The 23,567-nt window shown below is 37.0% G+C and overlaps 1 protein-coding gene across 3 annotated transcripts in view; it reads left to right on the plus strand.

Moving 5' to 3' along the window:
- The window catches only part of ARID4B (AT-rich interaction domain 4B), an 88,644-nt gene that overhangs the window by 47,098 nt on the left and 17,979 nt on the right, over positions 1-23,567 (plus strand). For 2 of the 3 annotated variants that reach the window (XM_064413806.1, XM_064413807.1), the window contains exons 9-17: positions 1,441-1,520; positions 2,846-2,919; positions 3,727-3,872; positions 8,016-8,088; positions 9,139-9,233; positions 10,358-10,455; positions 10,670-10,937; positions 12,332-12,504; positions 22,263-22,508. In XM_064413806.1, the coding sequence (XP_064269876.1) occupies positions 1,441-1,520; positions 2,846-2,919; positions 3,727-3,872; positions 8,016-8,088; positions 9,139-9,233; positions 10,358-10,455; positions 10,670-10,937; positions 12,332-12,504; positions 22,263-22,508 (1,253 nt within the window). The remainder of the gene's footprint in view (positions 1-1,440; positions 1,521-2,845; positions 2,920-3,726; positions 3,873-8,015; positions 8,089-9,138; positions 9,234-10,357; positions 10,456-10,669; positions 10,938-12,331; positions 12,505-22,262; positions 22,509-23,567) is intronic. The other variant, XM_064413808.1, reaches the window with a different exon arrangement.

Consider the following 23,567-nt stretch of genomic DNA (forward strand, 5'->3'; position numbering starts at 1 on the left):
TAAAGGCTTTTGAAAGGTGCAGTGAGGAAATCTGCCTGCAGCATTTTCAGAAAATTGAGTTTACATAGGATCATCTCTTTCATCCTCCTATGACTCCAGTGGAGTTTGTTTTGCAAGGAAATTGAGAACTTGATTCAGGCAAAATTGTGGTGATGTTGCTTGATGTAAAAGCACTAGATGAGGTTATGGTAAGCTGTTTTCCAACCTCTGAATGGATTTCTGACTACTAAAATCTTGATGCTTCTAGAAGACTGGTAACTAAAGCCTGAAGAGCCTTTCTCATCTTTAAGAAGCTAAGAGTTTGCACTTGTCAGTTTAAAATAGAGGTTGATAATCATTATCTTTTACCCTGACATTGCAAGCTGTATCTCAAGCATAATTCCAGTTAGAAAATTGTCATTTCCTAAAGTAATTTTTTTGTAGACCATAGAATACATTGAATTTTGGTACTTGGTCTGTTGAGTTTTATTTGTCTTGAGGACCATATTTAGCCTATGTTTTGTGATATGCAAGTCTATTTCCAAATCACTTGGAACTTTTGACTTTAGCTCCTAAAGTGCTGCATAGGCGGTGACCTATGTAAGGAGGGGGAAAAAACCCAACTTTTTTCCATTTAGTATCTTTGTATTTGGTGGAAAATTAAGGCAAAAATTGGTATAGAGAGAGAAGAGGTATTTACCTGGGCTAACTTAGGCTACACTCATTTGCTGCTCCTTGAGATTTTGTAGCAGCCAGAATTTTCCTAACTTTCAGGGATCTATGCACATTATTGTTGCTTTTCTGTTGCATATCTTTGGCAATTCAATTTTTTTTTTTAATTCTTGGTGCTTTTTGGTTAGTGGTTGTATCCTGGTTTAACAAAATTTAAATAGCTTTTAAATTTGCAACAAATAATATGTTGTCTCGGTGCTAGACTTGATTAGTCTACTTCTTGAGTTAAAGAACCTATCATAATAGTTGTACTTGAGGTGCTCTCCTCTCCTAGGCAGATTACTTGTAAATCTTCCCTCATAAAATTGCATTTCATAAATCCTGTTAGCTTTTGGTTTTGACCCTGTGTGTGATCACATCTTTGCCATTTCTAGAAGTTTTCAGAAAAAGTCTCTAAGTCAGGTGGCAGCACTTGGTGAAATTTCTGTCCTTTTAGGATGAGGAGTAGAATAAGCTGTAGAGGCATGACAGACTGACATTTTGTCAGAATGCTGTTCTTATGTTTCTGGCAGCAGCCTTCGGTTTCTCTCTAGGAGCGAGCATGACCTCATGCATTCAGTAATTTCAGGAGGTCATCACTCCTGTGTTTTGGGGGATCTCACTTGCTCTCATCTCAGGGTTGCCAGCGAGAAATGAGCACAAAAGCTTTTAGAGAAGCACTGCTATTTACTATTACTCTCTTGTTTTAGCTTTTTCTTTCTAAACTTTGCAATTGTAATATCTTTGCAGGTGGTTTGTCCAGATTGTAGTGATGATATTGCGGTGAAAAAAGACAATATTCTTGTTCGCTCATTCAAGGATGGCAAATTGTGAGTAGGAATGTTGAGTTTGATAATTGAACAAAATGTATATCTCAAGTGAAATGTAGTATGAGATGTGTTGGTTAAAGTATTAATAGCATCAGTAAGCTCAGTGAGTTCCTGCCAAGATTTTTCTAATGTTTAAAAAACTGTTAACAGCCTACATGGTGATGAAATTAGTCTTGAACTTTGTCAGTATTAGTAATGGGATGCATAAATCTATCTGTCTTAGTTTTAATTTCATTGTTAAAATTGTGGCAAACACTGCTGTATTACGTGACTTCAAGAATGGCCTGAAAAACTTTCCTGCTGTGCTTGGAATAGAGCAGTGCTTTTCAAGGATGTGGCTGTAAGCTTATCCAGCTACAGAAGGGTCGGTGGGGATGTGTGCATGCCTGCACGTACACCACGTGCACACACAGAAATCCTCTTTCTTGTTTGAAGGTAGTAAGGCATATGTTTATCTCAGTCTAGACTGCAACTGCATCTTACTGTGCTCCTTGCAAAGAGCTGTAATGCTACTCAAAGTAGGAAAAAGGATAGAGAAGCATAGAAAACCAGACTGGTATTTGCAACAAAATAAAGAACTTCGTGTTCTTAAACTCACAACAATAGAATTCTTTTTTCTAGGTTTTAGTTTTTATTTCAAAAGTTGCAGCTATTTATTGTGCTTGGTTCAGTTCAACACAATGTTTTGCAAGAAGGATATTTAAATATTTAACAGTTTTATTGTGGTTTAATTACTTACTAAGTCTAGGGTATTACTTTACCATTTGTTAGTTTTTAGGCATCAGTGCACGTCACCCAAAGAACACACATAAGATGTGTGCACACATACACAGGCACTTAGCCAGCCCCCAGTCCTCCAGAGCTGCAATTCAGATTTGCTTCCTTGGTTGTAGACAAAGTAGAAATCAGAAAAATCAGTGCTTTGTTCTCACAATTTGAAAGTCTTTAATTTCATATTGACAATTTACACTAATACTCATTTATGTTTTAAGCAAGGTAAGGTTCTAAATTAATGTCAAATTCATGTGTGTGTTTAAAGTATTACATATATGGAAGATTCCAGAATCTACCTGTTTGTGGAAGTAGCATGCTTTCTTTAGTATGCAGTGAATGCATATAGTTTAATCAATTTAATGTAAAAGTTTTGGTTTTAATCCACTGACTAACACTGCCAGACTAACACTATAGAATTGTCAAGGTATATTTCATATGCTTCTTACGTATCTTTAGTAAGTGTATTATAATCTTAATGGGAGCTTTGTATCGTATAGTTAGTTTACCTTTAAAATACTTTAATTTTTTTTAACACTTTCTAAATTCTGCAGTGTTTCTGTGCCAAGAAAAGATGTCCGGGAAATCAGTGAAACTTCACCAAAGCCTGACGCTTTGTTAAAACAAGGTAAAAATAACTTCCTGGGAGAAACACTTGTATGTATTTGCTTAGTTACGTGAATTGCACTAAATCTCTGGCAGATTGATTCATGTCTTAAAGATACTAAAATATAGGCTCTTTTGTTACAGAATAATATATTGAAGGAGAACACTTACGGAAAGTTAGAGGAACTACTTTTTTTTAAACAAATAAAACCTGACTGAGCAAAAGGCCCAAAAGCAGCATCCTACCTGCTCTGCACTAGCTTTAAGTGTAGGCATGTCAATATGCACACATTGATTCTATACATTAGATTTTTCCTTTTGCTTTAGAACTTTATTGAATTATTCTCACAGTAGCACCCCTAACAGTTGTAAGTAAGTTGCCTTTATGAGCTTTGAAAATCTGGAATTGTGGGTGCATTTGAAAGTTTAAGCTTGCTTAGATTAGCTTGTGATTGTTTCTTCCTCCTTGCCCTCCCTTTTTGATGTATATAAACTGCAGTGTAAACCTGTTGGATAGGGGTTTCCTCAGTTAAATTTTCACATATACCTTACGCAGAAGATCCTTGTTTGTGTCTGTAGACACTGACATGGTAAAAATACTAGTAATATTTCCGAGTGCCTTGATGTGCAGAGAGCACTAGGCCAGTTTGACGGGATAAGACAAATAAGGATGGACAACATGGAGTGGTTGTTGAGGATCTTTGAATCTGGAGAGGAATTGTTATTTAGCAGTCTTTCCTTCTTCTCTCTTCATTACTGTTTTTTTAATTGAAATATATGTGCAAACTGATACTTCCTGCAGTGTTAACAGAGGCTGATTCTTTTACAGCTTTTGACCAAGCACTTGAATTCCGTAAAAACAGAACTGTTCCTAGTAACTGGAAAACAGAATTGAAAGAAGACAGCTCCAGCAGTGAAGCTGAAGAAGAAGAAGAGGATGAAAAAGAAAAAGAGGATAACAGCAGTGAGGAAGAGGCAAGTGAAGTTAGTAAATGGCACAGATACACAGCTGATAAAAATTAGCAGGGACATTTTAATATTAGGGGACATATAACAGGTTAACATAGGCATTATTGGGTAACTCACTCTTTCCCAGATCTGCAGAAGAACTGCTCCACTCCAAGCTATCTCTCTGGCGACCCTGTGTATTGAAGCAGAACTTGCAATCAAGGCATTAGCCCCCATGCACTCCACTTCCACCTTTCTTCTCTTTTTTGTTCTGCAAGTATGGAGTCCCCACCTCATGCTTGGTTTTGTGATCATGTGTTCTTTACCCCCAGCCTTCTGTCCTGAAAAAAAAAATCAAGATGAGAAAAGAAGAAAGTTAGTGGAAAGAACTTCATTTCACAGCTGGCTGAGAGGCTGAAAGAGAGGCTTTTGAACCTTTTACTTCTCTGTACCTTCCTGTGGTACTCTAAATCTGTATCTGCCGTAATCACTTTTTTCTCTCACTAGGGTTTGAGAGCTGTTCTCTTAATTTTCTAGCAAGTACCAGTAATGCAGCAGACTTAATTTCCTATTAGTAGGGGAATTGTGAAGAAGAAACTGAACTGGTCTGGGTCTTAAATAGTTGTCAGGATCCTTAACTCAGTCCATCGCCCATGGATATTGTTGCTCAGGCATACCAGAAGATAGTGTTTCATCTTTTAGTCATTCTTTTCTTTAAAATGTGTTGGGAGACTGCAAAAGTGTGAAGTTATGACTTTGTCACCTCTTCATGCTTATAATTTCTTTCTGCCTCCTCTTTAAGCTTTCAGAAGATTATCCAGCTCTGATCAAAAGTTTACAAGGGCAGCCAGTGCTCTACTTAGTATTTTGAGGAGCAAGGAATAGTTCCTTGGGCTCAATACAATTTCTGAACCTTGTCAGCGTGTTCATGTCCAGCCATGAACATGATGCATGTAGATAGGTTTGTGTCTATGCAGAATGACATATCGTCTTTATATAGTGATCATTCCTGCACTACTTTTAGGTGAAAAACACAGATCCTTTAGCTATAGCATTTGTAAACATTTGACCTTGACTCTTTCAACACCCTCTCTTGCGCTCCTCTTAGTTGCATGTGACATTGTTTGAGCTAATCTTTCCATGTGCTAGACATAAAGATTTCATCTCACACAAATATTTTGGAATTTACTGTATCACCTCTTGTGATAATATCTTTTCCAGTGAACAGTGATTTCAGTTATTTGTTGAACTAGGAAGATTCTAAAACAGAGGCTTTTTTTTTTTCACTTCTCTTTTTTCTTCTTTGCTCTCCGTCGTGGTCAGTGGCACGTGTGTCTCCTTTCTACCCATTTTTGAGCAGTTTCTGCAGCTTCTTCTCTTGTTTTTGTTATTTTGTACCTATAACTCCTTATAGGTTATAGGTACAAAACTCCTCCTTATTATTTTGTACCTATAACCTTATCAAGCAGCATTTCTTCCCAAACAGGACCTGTGGGCCCGCTCTTGGGACTTGAGCCACCTGCAGGTTGTTTTACTGCTTCCCAGGACATGATGGCTTGCCTCAGGCCATCCGTGTGGTCCTACTACCCATAAACCAGAACAAAACAAAACAGAAAATCCAAGCTCTTAAAGATGTCACCACAGACTTCAAAAATAGATACATCTGTCCTATATGTATGTTCACCCCATTCTGTAGATACATACATAGATGCTCTTCTGTATCTCATACCTATATACATGCTTACAGCCTATATAGATAGGAGTTGACAGAAGAGTAGTTGCCTTGTTTTTTTCCCTTAATGGAAGAGACAGGAAAATGGCTTTCCTTTACTTTCCAAAATCTGACAGTAGGTAAAAGAGTTGTCAAAGACCCTCTCTTCCAGTGCTGTGCTATACTAGTGTGTGAATTTGTGTTGCAAAAAACATGTTGTTTTCCTGGATTTTATTATCCTATGTAGAAGCCACTTTATTTTCACTTGTAGTGTAGACAAATTCATGAGGGACTGCAGAGTGACCAGTTAGCACTCTGGTTGTGTAACTTGAAAATAAGCAGATATGACAGTGTGACATGCCTGCTTCAAAGCATTATCTAGGAAACCTTGTTGTCTAAGTGGATTGAGAGATTATTAACAGATAGTATAGTATAATACAACTGACTGTGTAGAGATTCTGAGAAGGTGTAAATGCTTTTCAGAGGCATGCAGAGTCCTAGGCTTTCCATGTTAGCACACTTCCGTAGAGAAAGTTACTTTGTTCTCTGCTGGAAAAATAATTAGGGAGTGTTCATTCACTTGCCATTCTGGCACCTCTGTGAATCACATTAGAGATGTAGAAGTACCTTTCAGGCATTTGACTGTAGGAAAGGAGTGTTTTATTCAGCCTCTTCATCACCTTTACCTTATCTCCCCCTGTATTTAAAAAGAATACATTCCTTCCTCAAAACATTTTGGGTTTCTTGAAGGTTTTGTTCAGTGACACCTGTCACCCCTCCCCTAAATGTTCTGAGAGACTAATGTCTTACAGCAAGTTTTTGCTTGTTGGCTAGGAACATGAGAAACCCAAGTAGCTGCTCGTTGTCTGTTTTCCATGATCCAGCAAACGCTGGTAAAAGTCCTTCCCAAGTACCTGCTATGGGAGATAAGGAAGAGAAAAAAAAAGAATTGTGCAGCTGTGGAGTTTCATTCCACCCAAGTAATTTGTTCTCCGTGGCCTGTGGAATATGAATGTTCTGAACTTACCCAGCCTGTCCTTGCCCATCAAAGCTGCCTGCTCTGATTTCTACTGGTACACTGGGTGTCGAATGCCCAGCATGTGATGCCCCTTGCAGAGACTTTCCTCTTGCATTGCCTTTGCAAGATTGGAGTATTTTCATTGCATTTCTGTTGATAATTATACCTGAAGGGCAATTGTTTCAGCTTGTTGTGAATACTGGTTCTTAAATTTTTTTGCCTGTTTGCTATGATGGTCATCCAAGTGCATTTAATGGGTAAGAGGAAGTACAGAATTTAAAAAAAACCACCCTACTCCTTGATAATAGTTACAGCCTTTCCTGACCTTCGTTTCAGCTGTATATCTCTATATTAAATAGATTCAGTAGATGTTGGAGGGTTTGGGGTTTGTTTTTGTTTGTGTGCTTGTTTTTCCCAGTTCTGTTTAGTAATGATATTCTGTTTCTTTGTTTTTTTCAACTGTCTTAGTATGACTTTAAAGACAGTATGTTTTTTCCCCTTGCTTCAGGGTAGGTGAAGCTTTAATATTTAGTACAAGGAGACTGTTGAAGAATGGAAATTATAAACACAGAATGCAAATACACCAAAGAAAAATAATTTCGTTTAGATTACTGAATAACTAGTTATTTTTGGAAACTCTACGGCTAGTATTAAAAATTAATCAACTCGTATTTGGTGTATTGTTTTGCTGTAGCTCAGTCATCAGAATTTGAAATACTCATATCTTATTGCTACTATTTGTGGCAAGCCCCATTTCCAAAAGAAATGATGAGGTGTTAGAAAGTAAGCCATAGTGCTTTGTTATGAAACTCCACTGTTTATTAATCTAAATAAATCTAATACAAAGGTTTATTAGTACAATGAACTGAACTTCCAAAATATCCGTTGTTATTTCAGTTCTGGGACTGATCCTGCTCAGCTGGTGCCCCATGGCAGTTCTCATGCAGTGCCACTGTCTGCGGTTTGCCAGTGCAGTGGATTAGAACTCCTAAGAAAGTGCAAGCACCATTTGCTCTGTGACTTCATCTCTGAAAGTGACGTAGTCTGTCCAGGAACCAAGGAGTCACTTAACTGCAGTAGAAATAGAGCTGAGATTTCTGATACGATCTCTTGAGCATTAATAGCGCTGTCTCCCAGACTTTCTGCATAAGAAAAATTGAGAACACATCTTGATCCATCCACTTATGATGCTTCAGTGATCAGTCAAAAATCCAATGTTTACAGTCCATGTTTTATATGTTTTGAAGCACTGTAGTTTATAAAACTTGGTTTCATGTGGCATAGCACTGAGAGCATGTATCTCTCTGTGTCATATCCTGTTGTTGACTACAGTAAAACAAACTTAAACATTTAAACCCAAATTATCACAGCCTTATATTTCTTCATGAGGGAGTGTAACTCAAAATGGTGATGGTTTTCTTGCATGCATTGCTTTAAACAGGAGGAAATAGAGCCATTTCCTGAAGAACGAGAGAACTTTCTTCAGCAGTTGTACAAGTTCATGGAAGACAGAGGTAGGCATTTTAATTAACAGTACTTTGAAAAATTGAGCCTGTAAACTAGTAGTGCTTTGCAGTAGAGTTTTGGAAACTGAAACCATAGTCATGCCTTCTGCCTTCCCTACTATATGGAAGATGAGTCTGTCACTTGACTCATCTCCTAAAATGCAGTCCAGTATTTCTGCTTTCAGAAATAAATGGATATATATAAATATCTATCTTATTATGTTTTGATTATATATTGCACTGTGTTTGCTGTAGTGTACTTATAGAGTGTATAATCAAACATTTAATACTCTCAATCATATTAATTTATATTTTCAGTTTAATAACTTTAAAATACCAACACACACACCTTTTAGCTCATGGAAAAATGCATTTACTTTATGTTAATTTTCTTTTGTGAATCCTGATAACTTAAGTGCATGAACACTATCCATAGATTATGATGTTTTTGAAAGCCAGTACCAGTCGTTATGTTAAATCCTTACTAGGTTTTTATATATGGCAAGAAAAGGCAGGAGTGAGGGTGTCTGTATTTAAATTACTATTATGACTGGTTGAATTAGTATCTTCTTATTGCCATATGAAATGAGTTAAACTGTTCACAAGAGATGACAATGTGATAGCTACTGCTAGTACAGTAGCACAGGAAGTTTCAGCTCTTGAAGCATTGTGGGATTGCTCCTGGTGAGGGTTGGTTTGGGTTTTTTAAATCAGTGAAAGGACTATTGTATTTTCAGATGTAATTGTTTCAGTGGGTGAAATAAAAATATGTAAAATAGTGTTAGCAAGAAAATTTGCATCATTTCTGCATGTTCAGTAATGTATGGAAGAAAGTATATATAACATTTAATAACATTAAATATCATTAACTAACATAACCCATTTTCCCTCTAGTTCAGTAACTAAGACTATAGACTTTAAGTTTCATGAAAAGAAAGTACCAGATGCAGGAGGTGAAGTTTAAAATACTGTATTTAATAATAGTGCATATGATGTGAATTTCATGTTATTCTGAAAAAAATACTTCAAAATACCCTAACAACTGTTTTTGTTACCCAGGGACTCCTATTAACAAACGACCTGTATTAGGATATAGAAATTTGAATCTCTTCAAATTATTCAGACTTGTACACAAGCTTGGAGGATTTGATAACGTGAGTATTAGTACGATGAGTACTCCAGAGCCATAAAACCTGTGGATGCTGTGGATTATTGTGGAATAATTTATTACTCTGTGAAGTACTGATAAATAACACAGGACAATTAGATGTATGAAGGTTTTCTACTATGGCTGCATAAAACACCCTGTAGCTCTAAAAACCATGCTTTAACATGAAACAGAGCTAGTTAGAAGCTAAGCAAATTACACATCTACTCAGTATGTTTAATTATTGCTGCATAAAATCAGCCAGCATGTGTGTTTTTGTAATACTTCGAGAAACATTTGTCTGATAAAGTTGTTACCTCCAGACGAAAGGAGTCACTGCTCAGTAAAATCTCAAAGACAGCCAATTTGGTGGCCTGATGTGAGGCCCCTAATTTCTATTTATTCTGGACAGTGTAAAGAAGAGTTTTCTGACGGGGATTAGTGAGACTGGTCTTGGGAGGAGTAATTGAAATACATTGAATTCATGGCCAAGCAGATTCTGTTTGTGCTTTGAACTGCTTCCCATGAATGTAGCCTGACAGCTGAGGAGGTCTGTTTGTGCAGTGACGCCTTTCTGACAGGCAGGACAGGATGTGGTACTTGGGTATTGCAGTACATCTGCTTTACCTTCACAGATGGTTAGAAATGGGCACGTCACGGAGCTTTGTCACCAAAGGGCATGTTAAGGACATAATGAAAGACTGGTAGGCACTATGTCTGGTGCAGTACTACCAGGGCTGAGTATTGTTAATGCTTTGACTTATTTTTTTTATTTCCAATTTAATTAAAATTCTAGCTCTGATAGTTAAGAATTACTTTAAATACAAAATAAAAAGAAAAAAAATGATGTACTGATTTTTCTGATAGCTATATTTTCTGTCCTCTGTTTTATTGCCACCTGGAGAGGAAAGCCTGCTGTGGCTTGTTGCATTGCAGAAATGCTAAATTGCTTAAAGTGATTACATTAGACTGCAGTTTGCATTACAGTGAAATACTGTGTGTGTGATAAATAGTAATTTTATAGATCAGAGGAAATTACTTACATTTATTTTCTGAAGCTGTAAACTTTGTCAATTTAGTTTTTTTGTCAGTGAATTAATTTAAAAACAATGACATCATTGTCTTTAACAGATTGAAAGTGGAGCGGTGTGGAAGCAAGTTTATCAAGATCTTGGAATCCCTGTATTAAATTCAGCTGCAGGATATAATGTTAAATGTGCATACAGAAAGTAAGTAATAAAGCCATGTAGTTTATGCTAAAACTACAGTGAACTGAAGTGATGCTCTGTTAGGATAGGGATAATCTACATAAAATCCATAACCCTTTGTTTATAATACAGTTTTTAAGGCTTTAAACCTGCTGCCCATGTTTAGCTTCTCTAGGTTGGATTTTCCTTCTTTAGTCAAACTTGCTTATCACAAACAATTTTTTATTTTTTTTAGATATCTCTATGGTTTTGAAGAATATTGTACATCAGCTAACATTGAATTTCAAATGGCATTGCCGGAGAAAGTGATGAACAAGCCTTGTAAAGACTGTGAAAAAGAAAAAGAATTGAAGATGCGTGAAGAACCAGAACAGGATGCAAAAGAGATAAAAGTGGACAAGGACGAGCGCAAGCAGGAAGAAGTAGCAGTAGTACAACAAGAAGAAAAAAAGTCAGCTGAGAATGATAATGAAAGTAAAGAAAATGATAAGCCCTCTGTTCTGGTAATATATTTTAAAGTTCATCTTATATCTTGCTTATAAAGTCTGTTGGTGTGTTAATAACCATGAATTAATATGAAGATTGAAATTTCTGTGATGGATTTAAAAAATAAGACAAAAACTCACTGTAAACCTAATTCAGAGCAAGATATTTGAGCTGTATTTACCCTAGGTGCTGGTTTTAGGGGATCATGATGTCAAAATGTCTGACTTGTTAAAAGACAGCTGCAACATTCCACTTGTTTGAGGGCCTTCTGGGTGAAATGGAGACTAATTAGTGTCCATAAATGGAGACTAATTAGTGTCCAGCTTTATCCTTATCTGGGTAATACATGCTCACAGCTATAATATTGCTGATATTTTCATTAAGCATTTATCTGTGCTTGTAAATACTCATAATAATACTCATAAATATTGCTGTTACTTTTGTGTTCCCATTAAACCAGTGAAGCTGTGGAAAGACCTGGGCCATATTATGTACACATGGTCTAATGTAGTTTAGTGGTCCAGAGAAACAAATGTTTATAGCTTTTTAAAATCCACTGTTGACTCAGTGGCTTTAGCAGAGGAAGTTCAGGGTCATAAACTGATGTGCTACACTGTATAGGCCTCGGAGTTTGCTGTGGAAGCAGCGTGGCTCCTCAAATCAGTGTGCAACAGAGCTGTCAGAAGTGGCAGCCAGCCCTGGTCTGTGGGCTAGGGAGGCATTCTCTGGGAGGAATGCCAGATGGGCCAGTGCTGGTATTTCTGCACCCCAAATGGAAACGTGCTTTGTGAAGTGTTTGTCTTGGGGATTACTTTGCAGTCCAGGTCTAAGAGCTGCATGCCTGTATCATTGTGCTAAAACAAGCTAGGACACTGGCTGCACCTTTAAACTGTTAGGTTTAGCTTAAGACTTTCAAAAAGAAAAGCAGCAGAGGTGCTGTAATGTAGCAGTCTGAATTGCTGCTAGCACAGTCCAGGCTAAGGGAGCAAAAAGGACCTTTGCATAATATCCACAGATGTTTTATTCAGCCACATGGTGAGATGATCAGGTCCCAGAAATACACACATTCAGGGTCCAGCTTTCTCTGTGCAGGGGCCTGGGAGCTGAACATGATCTCTGGGCAGTACAAAGCTAAGGGCCAATCAGGGAATAGGGAAGGAGTGATTCAGGGACATAGGAGCAGACATAGGAACAGGGGAAGGAGCCAATGGGGTCTAACAGCTTTTTGAGGGAAGCTTCTTGTGTCTCCCTAGACCAGGGAATGCCCCTCCAGGGTCTCCACACTGTAATTTTAGGACAAGCCCTGCACTGTAGCATTGTTTTGCTCTTATGACTTCAGTGTGTTTTGTCTGCCTTTTCTTAAATCCTTTGTTTTCACCTTGTGAGTTAACTAAAGGTTTTGTTATCCTAGGGAAACAAAAAAAATTTGCCAGATTCTGTGTTTACTCAGCCTGATCAAGAAAAGGACTTAAATATAATCAAAACTGAAGATGAAACCAAATTGGAGGATAAAGAGGAGGAGAAGATCAAAGAAGTGGAAAATCCTACAGTAAATGCAGATGCTGAAGAAAAAGAAAAATCAGGGTAAGTTATGCTATTTCTAATCAGATGAAACATGGGTGTTTATTAAATTTTACTCTTGTAATTTGAATTTCAAATCAGACATGCCGTTGTTAATTAGACTTGTATCTTCTGGAGACCGATGTGTTCATGACTTTGTCGTGGTTAGGCCATTGAAGTTCATTGATCTATTTTTAAAAGAAAAGGCAGATTAAGTTTTACAGGTTCCAGGCCAAATATAAGCTGAGTGAGAGCAGAATGTACAAATCATAGGTCACTATTTGATTTAACACAATAATATCACAGACATTGTGAAGAGTATTTTCATACTTGATTTTGGTACAAGGCAAATGTGTTTCCAGCTTTTGCTTTTGGACAGGGGTGTGTAACGTGGGAAAAGATGGAAGTACCTTGCATTGCTCAGTTAATGGTCTTGCTGCCTGGTACTGCCAGTGGTCTCTTGTGCAGACCTTCAAACAGGTGTTTTGAAAGTAGGAGATGGAAATAATAGGGATGCTCAGGGCCATCAAATCAATGAGTTTTTGTGGGTCATTTGGTTCATGGAATGGGCAGGTTTTCCTGTTTCAGTTCAGGAAAAATCTCACAAATGTTTTTCAGCAGCCACACAAAAAAAATTACAACCAGAATATAGTCCTTATTAATCCCCAGTGTGTTAACAATCTGTATTCTTACAATTAAAACTCTCATACAGTATGATTTCAGTATTAAGAACACAACAATTCCCCTTAGAGGTCAGATAGATCTCTTAATACAGTATTTGTCTTCAATAAAACCCAGTAACAGATGCTTAAGGGAGAAGCTGTTATAAAAGGGAAAGCAGATAATGACACCTCCTTATACTTTCACAGCAGTATGTATATCAGGGATGTGTTGGGTTTTGTTGGGTTTTTTTTGTAGTTAATACCATCTGTTGCCTGACCAGTAATTCCCTTGTTCATTCCAGCAAGTTTGTTGTTTAGTAGATCAGCTGTCTTGTCTTGATCTTCTGTCTAAATATCATTAGCTCTTAATGCTTCTTCTGGCCCATTAAAAGTTGTGGCCAGAATGTAATGGTTTATGATTCATTGGTAGTAGTTATTTTATTTTTACTTTTATTTTATTTTAGATTTTGATTTTTTAGTGGATTCTGGAATGATCCTTTTGTAAAATGTTTTTGTCCTACTGAATATTTTCAGAGAGATTTTGTTGGCAATTTCTGTAACTCAGAAATGCAGAATACAGAAAAACCAAGTTCACCTAAGCTCAGTTAAAGAGCCTTTTCTTTATGGCTGTGATTTTGTTTGTATCCTATGTCAGCTTTTCTTTTTTAAAATACTAATTGCTGGACTTTGCTGCATTTGCTATTTTTAATATGAACTAGATGAGTTGTACTATAACAGGTTTGCAAGATTTTCAGGATTATTAAAGAATGATTTTACAATGCTGCTTTCAAAATATGGAACTAAACAGATAGAAAATTTTGCCATGCTTAGAGAATAGCAGTTTTTAAAGTTCCCTAAATTCTGTATTTGTATATGTGGATGTTTGTGATGTTACTTTTATTTATTTATATACTTGAAAAGTATGGTGGCTTCATGCTTACCATGCTGCAGCAGTAAATGGTACATGAAAAATTAGAAGCTGCATTTGCTTTTCAATAATCCTTTATTTTTATTTTTTAAGTTGGGGTGTTTTTAATCCCAGTTCATGTCAATTTGTATTATTTATTACATTTAAAAATGTTATTAATGTTCTTATTTTTTATTTAGGAAAACAACAAAAATCTATAGAGAATTTCCTTTTAGGTTTTCCCAATTCACCTGATAGCAATAGAATGAATTCTTTTCCCTCTGCTCCTCCTTACTCATCCCAGTGGAAAACTCTTCCAACTAGTATTTTTGCTATTATGACTCATGGAAGATTGTAATGAGTTGCTTAGAATAGAAAGCATAACTCTAAAAAGAGGTGTAGGTGGTGATGTGGTCATTGCTGGGAGGTATGCTGTTTGAAGGGATAATTTAAATTACAAAAATTGAACACTTATAGCAGGTAATTGTAAGTATTTATAAGCAGTATTACTGTAGTAGCACTGTTAGCATGATTACTTTTCCCTTCTACCCTCTCAGATTGATAGGGAGTACAAAATGCACTTGTATCAGCTTTAAAGAGCTTTTGAAAATGTCACTCTCATCCTAAGTGCTAAATAATGTTTTTAGCATTTATGCCATAAAGGCTTAAAGGAAATTTATGGGGCATTGTATTAGATGTCGCACTTCCCTATACCCAACTTCATGGATTAGAAGTGGCAGAACTTATGCAAAGGTGGAGATGCTGTGGTTGGAGTTCTTTGTTGAACTGAAATGCAAAGTGAAAACAGGCATTTTTTAGGTGGAAATTAATCACACACACCAATACTTGAAATGTAATAAAAATAGATCAGTGTGAAAGTCAGACTGAAATTTTGTTATTTGATGTATTTAAAATGTCTTTCTAGCACTTTTTTAAAGTTATGGACCATTTGTCCTTCACAGTCCTAACAAGATAGCTAAATAAATTAAATCTGATGTTATGTTAGGCAAACTGTTAGAGTTTTCTATTTGCATTTATATCTGTAGGACTTTGGACATCTTCATGTAGCTTATTTGTCTGTAGATGCAAGGAACCATGAGGATAGAAGAACTTCTGGGTTTCTTCTTGCTGACTTTCTTATGGGAGGACTGGATGTAACTCCCAGCTTCCAAATCTCAGGAAATACTGCTGGAAGCCAGGGCTGTTTATTTTCTACAGGTTTTGTTTCTCTGTGCAATCCCATGTATCTCAAACCTTTGAGATTGCTACCACTTGAATTGTATGGTTCCATCTACACAGACTTTAACAATATGATGAAGAGGAAGAAAGGCTCAACTTTGTCTTCCTTTTTTCCCCAGAGTGCCAGTTTCTTTCCTGCTTGTGTATCTGAGAACACTGAGAGTAAAGATTCCAAGGGCACCTTGCCCTTTATTCTGTACATCCTTCTCTTGTTCACTTTTTGCTTTGTTGTTTTTGGGGTTTTTTCCATGTGTCTAGAGGAAGATACCTGTGCTAGATAAAGGTTGTAGAACTTGTGGTCATTAAAACAAGTTTTTAACAAAAACAGTAATATATCTGTCCCAGAGGGTCCTTTACAAAACTGATTTGTAAATCATCCTTTTCCATAACATCAAAAAAAGTAGTTATACTTGGCCAATAAATAAAGAAGAAAGTTCAGAATCCTTCTTCTCAGAAGTTCCTACAAACTTGATGTTGTTGAAGTCATGATCTTCAAATGTAGCACTGCATAGGTGGTGTGCTGTTTCCTTTGTAGCATCCAATATCAGCTGTTTTAACTTGTTGAACACTTGAGTCAAAGTCAACAAATTGGGAACGGATCTGTTTTTCTACATGATGAACAGTGTAGACAATTGAATATGTTCCAAAGAGATTGAGGCCAGAAGCCTAGTGGAGATTTTAAAAGGTGTGAGTTTTTTAGTACAGGCTAATAAAATGAAAGGTAAATCTTTAAAAATTTCATAGTATGTGCAGTTTGGAAATGGAAGTGTAGGTTAACTGCTGTGTAACCAATTAGCAAGATTTTTCCCCCCCAGACAGTTAATTCAACTCCAAGTTTCTGTATTGGTTTTGGAGTTTTTTATTGAGATTTTTTTTTTTGTTGGTTTTGACACTTTGCTCTAAGGCACCTGGAACAGACCACTATCAAGAACTTCATACTGAAATGAAAGTTTAAATGCTGAGAATCTGGGTAATTTTTGCTTCTCCACAAATATTGCAGCAGACTTATATATGGGTAGTATTTGGATTTTTGAGGTGCCCAGGCAAAATCCTTTGAAGAATCCCAATTCCAGTACATAGACATAGCAAGAGCTTTTGTTCTTGTATTTTCTTTCTTGTGTCTGAGGTGCTGCCTTAACACCAGGAAGGGTTGCCATTACTGGATCTTACCTTGTTCTTGTTTATCAGACTGTCATTTTCACAAGTCCTTCTTTGGCCTTAGGAAATTTCTTGAATTTATTTGGTTTTTGTTCTTGAAAACCATCTAATTTTTTTTATTTTCTCCAAGGAATGCATGAACAAATGTCCTTAAGGTATGCTTTAGAAACCTAAACACTTCTGGTTGTCTGATACTGATGGTTTAGGTCTTTATGGTGTGGTTTTCTAGCAGCTGGTACTGTCATATTTTGACAATATTACAAGATGAAAATACTAAACGTTTAGTCTTTGGTTTAATTCTGTTCTATCAGCCATTCATTCACATGCAAGGGAAAAATCTTAATCTTAAAGCTATTATATGTGTCTTTCATGCAGTAGTAACATTTCCCCTCCTGTAAGCAGTAGGCGGGAACTAGGAATAATAAAAGCAGTAATTGAAAACGAAGTCAAGACGAGCGTTATTTCATATAAACGATTTTACCAAGGGGTATTGGCCCTGTGGGGTAAGAGGACTGCCTGCTGTGCCTGTGCTGCTGCTGAAACTTCTTGTACAAGAGTTAAATTTTCTGATAACACCTGTTAGGGATTTTCTGAAAGCTGTTTACAGTGGGCTTATATAATAGTCAGAAGCTCCATTTCACATACGGGAGAAAGACATTGTTCCTTATCGCTTGAAATGACACATCATTGTGGTGGTGGATATGGAAGGATAGCAAGTAGGTTAGAATCTTTTGGAGTGTAGAATATTTTATATAAAGGCATATCTCTTCGCTTCTGAAGAGTTCAGAACTATATATTGAGATAGCTTTCTCCAGTTTGATTCAAGTTTATGTGGAATTGATTTGCTTGGGATAATGGAGAACAATGTGCCATGCTCAGTGCTTGTGCAGTGTAAACGTATGCTCAGGATCTTAGATTGTTGGTGTGTATGCTAAAGAAAAATGCTTATAAGAGCCATACTGAGTAGTTTTATTTATAGGAATATATTTCAATGCTTTTATTTGTGATGTGTGTTCTATTTATGTATTTCAGCTGTCTTTGTATGAGGCAAGAAGTTCATTGCATAGTCATATTTTCAGAAACAGTCTAATTGATTTTTTTTCTTAATATAGAATCCAGACTGATGCATACAATGATTGCTTTTGATAGAGCAACAAGCTGCAAATGACACAATAATAAAGTGTGGAGTGGTGGTGTAAATGTACTGGCTCTTTGTATTGAATGGAAGGGAGACATCTGGTTTGGGAAGAGTTGTTCTGCCATCATAGTTTCCGTAGCAAATGGTCACTGTGCAGGTTTTTAATCATGGTGGCTGTCACCAAGGCTTACACGTGTGGGAGAGTCTTTAAGCACTCATCAGATACTGGGTGCTTCCAAGGTGAATGTGAACCAGTGCTGTAAACCAGGAAGGGCTGTACTCTTCAGTCAGACTTTGGAACCACCCTTTATCCTTTTGATGAATGTTTCAACACGTGGCTGAATGATGAGAAGTGAGGTCCTCTCACCTGTCTGGCAGCAGAGGAACACACTGATCACCAACAACATGCTTGCATGATTGAAGTGTACTGTACTACACTCAGGTGTGACTCAAATCAAGGCAGTGCCTCCCCCTTCCCTTGGGACAAGGGATCCCAACTGCATTTATTCTAACTTTCTGTGTGCAGACAGAAGTCTCTGGGGCTTGTATTTTCAGATTTTCTTTGTAACTTCAGAGGTGCTGTGGTTCAACCCAGCTGGCAGTTGTGTACCATGCAAATACTGGCTCACTTTCCTCCCACCCTGGTGCATCCAAAACAGAGCACTATGCTACCAAGGAGAAATAATCTCTATCCCAACCAAAACCAGAACAAGAGGGAAGACAAATACTGATGATTTTTGGGGAGGTGTTACTTTGTGTAATTAAAGATGAGATTTCATTGTCAAGGCAGGAATAAAGGTCTTAATGACCTCTCTGCCTTAAAACTTAAGGTCACCTTAATACATCTGTGATTGGCAATGTGAAAACAGACTGAACATCTTTCAGCTCTGTTTTATGAGAAGCAGAGGTTAAATTATGCTCTAGGACGAGAAAAAGGAAAAAAAAATAAGCAAGAAACAAAAATAGAAGCTAATTCCTAAACTTGAAGTGTCAGTTATACTAAAGTTTATTTCTGCTAGTGATTCAATTAATGGTAATGACTTAATTAAGGCAATAATTGAAATAATCTTACTTCCTCAGATTTTAGAATAACCCCTGAAAAAATAATCTTTCATGTGCCATCTCACCTGCTGTGTGCACCAGTGTGGTGCATCAGGGGAAGCATACTGGAGTAGGGCTAGGTTTGCTGCAAAGCAGGAATTCTAGGAGGCAGGTATAATGTTCCAAATCACACTCTGTCTCACAGGCTTCACCTGAGCTTAGTTACAGCTCATGTTTTGTGCCAGAGAATGTGGTATGAAAGAGATTTGCATGATGCTGCATTTTCTTGAGTGGTGTAAGAGCAGCAGCATTTCATTTATTAACTATGTCCGGTTGTTAATACACTTAATTATGGGCTTGTTGGTGTTAAATCTTTATATTGACTGAGAGTGACCTACTGTGTGTGGTTTTAGCCTTTTGAGGATATTGCCTTGTCCTTTGAAACTAATGATAAGCAATATTTGTATCATCTAAACTTTTTAATGGTTTTACTTTATTAACAAGTAGTTTTGCATTCTTATTCATTAATTTCTTGCTTCTGAAGGTTTATGTTCCCAATCATTGTGAGATGGGGTGAGGGTATTCTTTTTAGTCTGTGGTTGTAATTTGTAATGCTTTTGAGTCCTGATAAGCTTTCTGGTAATACTTTGGATTCTGGAACAGAGTTGCACTTGTATTGCCGTGTCTCCTGTACACTGTGTGTGCACATCTGCTGCTGCCTTGTTTCATCAGCTGCTGCTGGGGGTTGTTCATATTGTTGCAGCTTTGTGGTAGATATTGCTCGGTACTGGTTTTAAGTTGACAATTACTTTCTGCTGCCAAGTGGTTTGTTTCTTTTTTTCTTTTATCTTCTTTTTTTCTTTTTCTTTTTTTTTTTTTTTACCTTTTCCCCATGCCCTTCCCCCAAATGGGATTTTGGCTAAACAGCATTGAAGAAAATTCAGTGATCTCATGCATGCATACATGGACTCATGAAGTTATGACTGTGCATACTGGATGCCTACGATCACTATTTCCTCTTAGAAACCTCAGTTTTGTGGCAGTCATGGCTTCTCCTTTGTCTGCACTGCCAGATTTGAGCTATTTATGACATTATAAGACAATCTCTTCCTTGCAACTGTTGGTATGTGTTCTTGGGTTTTGTGTTGCGGGGTTTTTTTGTTGCTTTTTTGTTCCAGGAGCTATATTAGTGTGTTGGATTTTTCTGCTCCAAAATTATGAACATTCTTTGCTTCTGTTTGGTTTCCTAAAACCTTGAGCTTATGATTGCTAACCAAGTCACTCCTTAGAACACTTTTTAATTGCAGCCATTTCTGCTGCCATTTTGCTGTTGCTTCCTGACATGCCCTCCGCCTATGTTCAGCCTGCTGTTCACATCTCCTTGACCATCCAAATTACTCACCATGATGGTTTCACACATCTCTTGCAGAAGGTACCAATTTCTGGTATTTTCATGCAGTCTTTGTAGGATATGTTGGGACACCAAGATGGGAGAGACTCCAAATTTGTTCAGCTTTCCAAAAGCCACTGGCACACTGGCACCATAATTGCCAGTGTCTGGAAAATCCTGACTCTCCAGCACAGGAGTACTTTGCTTTGCAGACAGCGTTCGAGGATTGTACCCCTAGATCTTGGAGAGAAAAAAATTAAGAAGGCAGATTTTGGTTCACTGCAGTTTTGAAGTGTGCTTAGTAATGGAGAATCAAACGTTCCTCTTGTTCTTGGAGCAGTGGTTGCTCTGCTTCTGATCCTGTTTTTTTAACCTTTTGTATGATAATACCTATTGAACTGAAATTGGCTAGGAATTTTTGTTTAGTGCAGCAGAGAGTATAACTTAAAATCATTTAAATTATTAGTTGATGCTTTTTGTTGTTAGCTCTGGAATTCTGTTGAGGGATTTTTCATCTGAATCTTTGAGCACCTTTTTTCCTGATTTCCTTGGGAAGTAAATTTTGCCATAAGTGAGCTTTCAAAGCTTGTGTATTCATGTTGCATCTTTAACTCTGGCGGTTTTAACTTCACTAGCAAAGTAGTTCAGTGCAAGTGTATAGTTCTATATCTATCTATCTGTATTTATATCTCCTGCAAGGCCAAGACTTTGTGTATGTGTGTGTATATTTATACAAATACATACATATATACATAAAAAATTAAAATTAAAATGTTGGCCTTCTAGAATTATACTGTAGGGTCCATGCCATGTATACCTGAATAGATATGTCTTCTGTGACTTGGTGTACTAGAAAAAGACGGATTTTTTTAGCCTTTGTCTCGGTGTGTATGCACATGTGTGTATATACATATATGTATTTGTATATTTAGTGTGTCTATGCATATATGTGACAACATTCATTTCTGAAGTAATTTCATTAAATCAGTTATACTACGGTTGAATTTAGCATATTGTTCTGAATTCCCTTTTGCCAGCTAATTAGATAGTAATGCTGCAGTTTTACTTCTGCAAAGGAGCATCCTTTCGCAGAGAGAAAGTAGCTTGGCTTATCTGAGTATTTTCTACTGAAAATGTTATGGAAAGGCTTAGATTATTAATACAGACTTCCCTCTTTGTGAGCTTAACTAAAATACTGGTGTGAATCAGACTTGGAGCAGTACTTACATTGTCTCTTATCCAGATAGCCAAACATACCTGTTCCGTGTATCAGGTTTTTTTTATTATTGGCAGTCTGCTGTTGTGAATTTAGTCAGCAACTAAATCTGTTCTGTGTTGTACAGAGTGTGTGATTAGAATGGTACAAGGGCCAATAATGCTGCTTTATAAATCTAATTAAGATTAGAAGATATTTTCCCCCATTAACTTTTGTAATCTAGTCTGCCTCTTTAAGCTGATTGCAGATAATTTTCAGATAACTGAGCAGCCTGTGGCTGCCATTGACTGAAACTAGCAAGATTTGTGGGTTCTTACTGCTTCTGAAAATTGGTCCAAAATATCTAAAGACGTGTTCAAAACTAGCTTACTTTTGAAAGCAGTGAACACCTGCTTGTGTATTTATATAGTAATTAAATGCAAGTTTGACATATTTAGAATACTTTTGGTGTGATTGGCAAGGAGTCACAAGGTCATAAATTAGCACAGGTTGTTTAATTTGCTAATGCAGTCACATAAGGTGTTGGGGAGTTTTTTTGTCCAAAATCTGGTTGTGGTAGCAGTAATTTAAAGCTGTTGAGATAGAGTTTATGCATTATAATAAATCAAGGATTTTTTTGGGAAGCAAGTTTCAAGAAGTATTTGTAAAACTTGTACGTTAAAAAATGGAATTTAGGAGATTTTCTCTATATTGAAAATAATTAATTTTTAAGTGAGAAAATTATATTTAAACAAAGAGACTGCATGCAAGAATCTTATAAAGATGAGTTTGAACAACTTCTACTCATACAGATTTTGATGGAATTTTTTTTTCTTTTAGTCACTTTTGCACCTTACAGTCACTGGATTTTGTGTGTGTTGCTATATCCTGTTTTGCTGATATTACTCAGCTGTAGTACAGTTTCACGTATTTGGAGCCTCCTGTTTCCCACTCTCTAATGCATCCACAATATTTATCAATATATGTGGTTTGGAACTGAAAAGCTTATGAAGTATCTCATATTAACTCTACAATTTTTTAAACCTTTCAAGAGATGACACGAATAAGGAAGAAGATGAAGATGAAGAAGAAGCAGAGGAGGAGGAAGAGGAGGAGGAGGAAGAAGACAACAATAACAATGAGGAAGAAGAGTTTGAATGCTATCCACCAGGCATGAAAGTCCAAGTGCGGTATGGAAGAGGGAAAAATCAAAAAATGTATGAAGCTAGTATTAAAGATTCTGACATCGAAGGTGGAGAAGTCCTTTACTTGGTGCACTACTGTGGATGGAACGTGAGGTAACTTGAGTTTTAGTTAGTGATTACTTCTTGAATTACTTCTCAAATACACTTATGAATTTTAAAAACTAAATTAATAGACATCTGGAGTCCTAAACTTTCAGTATTGGTGTTCTGTGAAGGTCATTGTGCTGTATGAAACTTAGATTTTTATCACTATATAAATGCAGGGCTTTAGTTACTTTGAAAATCATCTTAAAATGACTTGTTCAAAGAAGGCTTCATTTGTTCCCCATCTTACTTTTAGATCTTCCCATGCAAGTGACACATCACTCTTTTCAGATTCCTCCTCTGGCTCTCTTAAGCCGATTTTCTCTGATTCAGTGTCTGAGTAGTGCATTTAGCTGAGTGAGCTCACTCTTGTCAGTGAAGCACAGAGTACAACAGCAACAGGGCATTTAACTGGAAAACAAGATTCTTAGTGGCAAATAAGTGCACAGCAAGTAACTGCATTTCATCTGATCTGATACCTATCCTCCCTAGCCCACCTCCCCTCCCAGCCAGACTCTTCTTAGCCTAGTGGCTTCTTATGCTTTCTTTAATAGGAGGAGCATATGGTTTTTATTGTCTTTGGTCTAGCATTAATAGAAATAAGTTGAAGTATTTCTGTTGCTATTTCAGACCTCTTTTTTGCCATTTAAAACTTGAAGCAACTTTTAAAACAGTAGAGAAAACTAAAATTTTTGAGCAGCTTATAAACATGTCTGCTCCTTTCCTCAGTTTCTACGTAATTGCTCATTGTCCTTAAATATTACCTTTTAAACTTTATTACTATCTATCAAAAAAACTCCCCAAGTCTGAAACAAGTCTGAGGTACTTTTCCTTATTTTTCCTTTTCTGGGAAAGCTGAGGTTCTTGTAGCCTTCATCTGTCATCTGGGCATCTTGCCTCTGGCCAGGAGGGCAGGACAAATACTATTTATTCAGTTCTAGCAGATCTGCTAGCAAAGGAAGCAGAGAAGTGCAGTGCTTCTCTTGCTGCCTTGAATTCACCTCTTTGCATCATGGCCCGGTGATCCAGGCACTGCTGCCGAGGAGGAATCTCGCTCTTGCCAGTTCT

The sequence above is a fragment of the Passer domesticus genome, chromosome 3 (assembly GCF_036417665.1).
Source record: "Passer domesticus isolate bPasDom1 chromosome 3, bPasDom1.hap1, whole genome shotgun sequence".
NCBI classification, from domain to species: Eukaryota; Metazoa; Chordata; class Aves; order Passeriformes; family Passeridae; genus Passer; species Passer domesticus.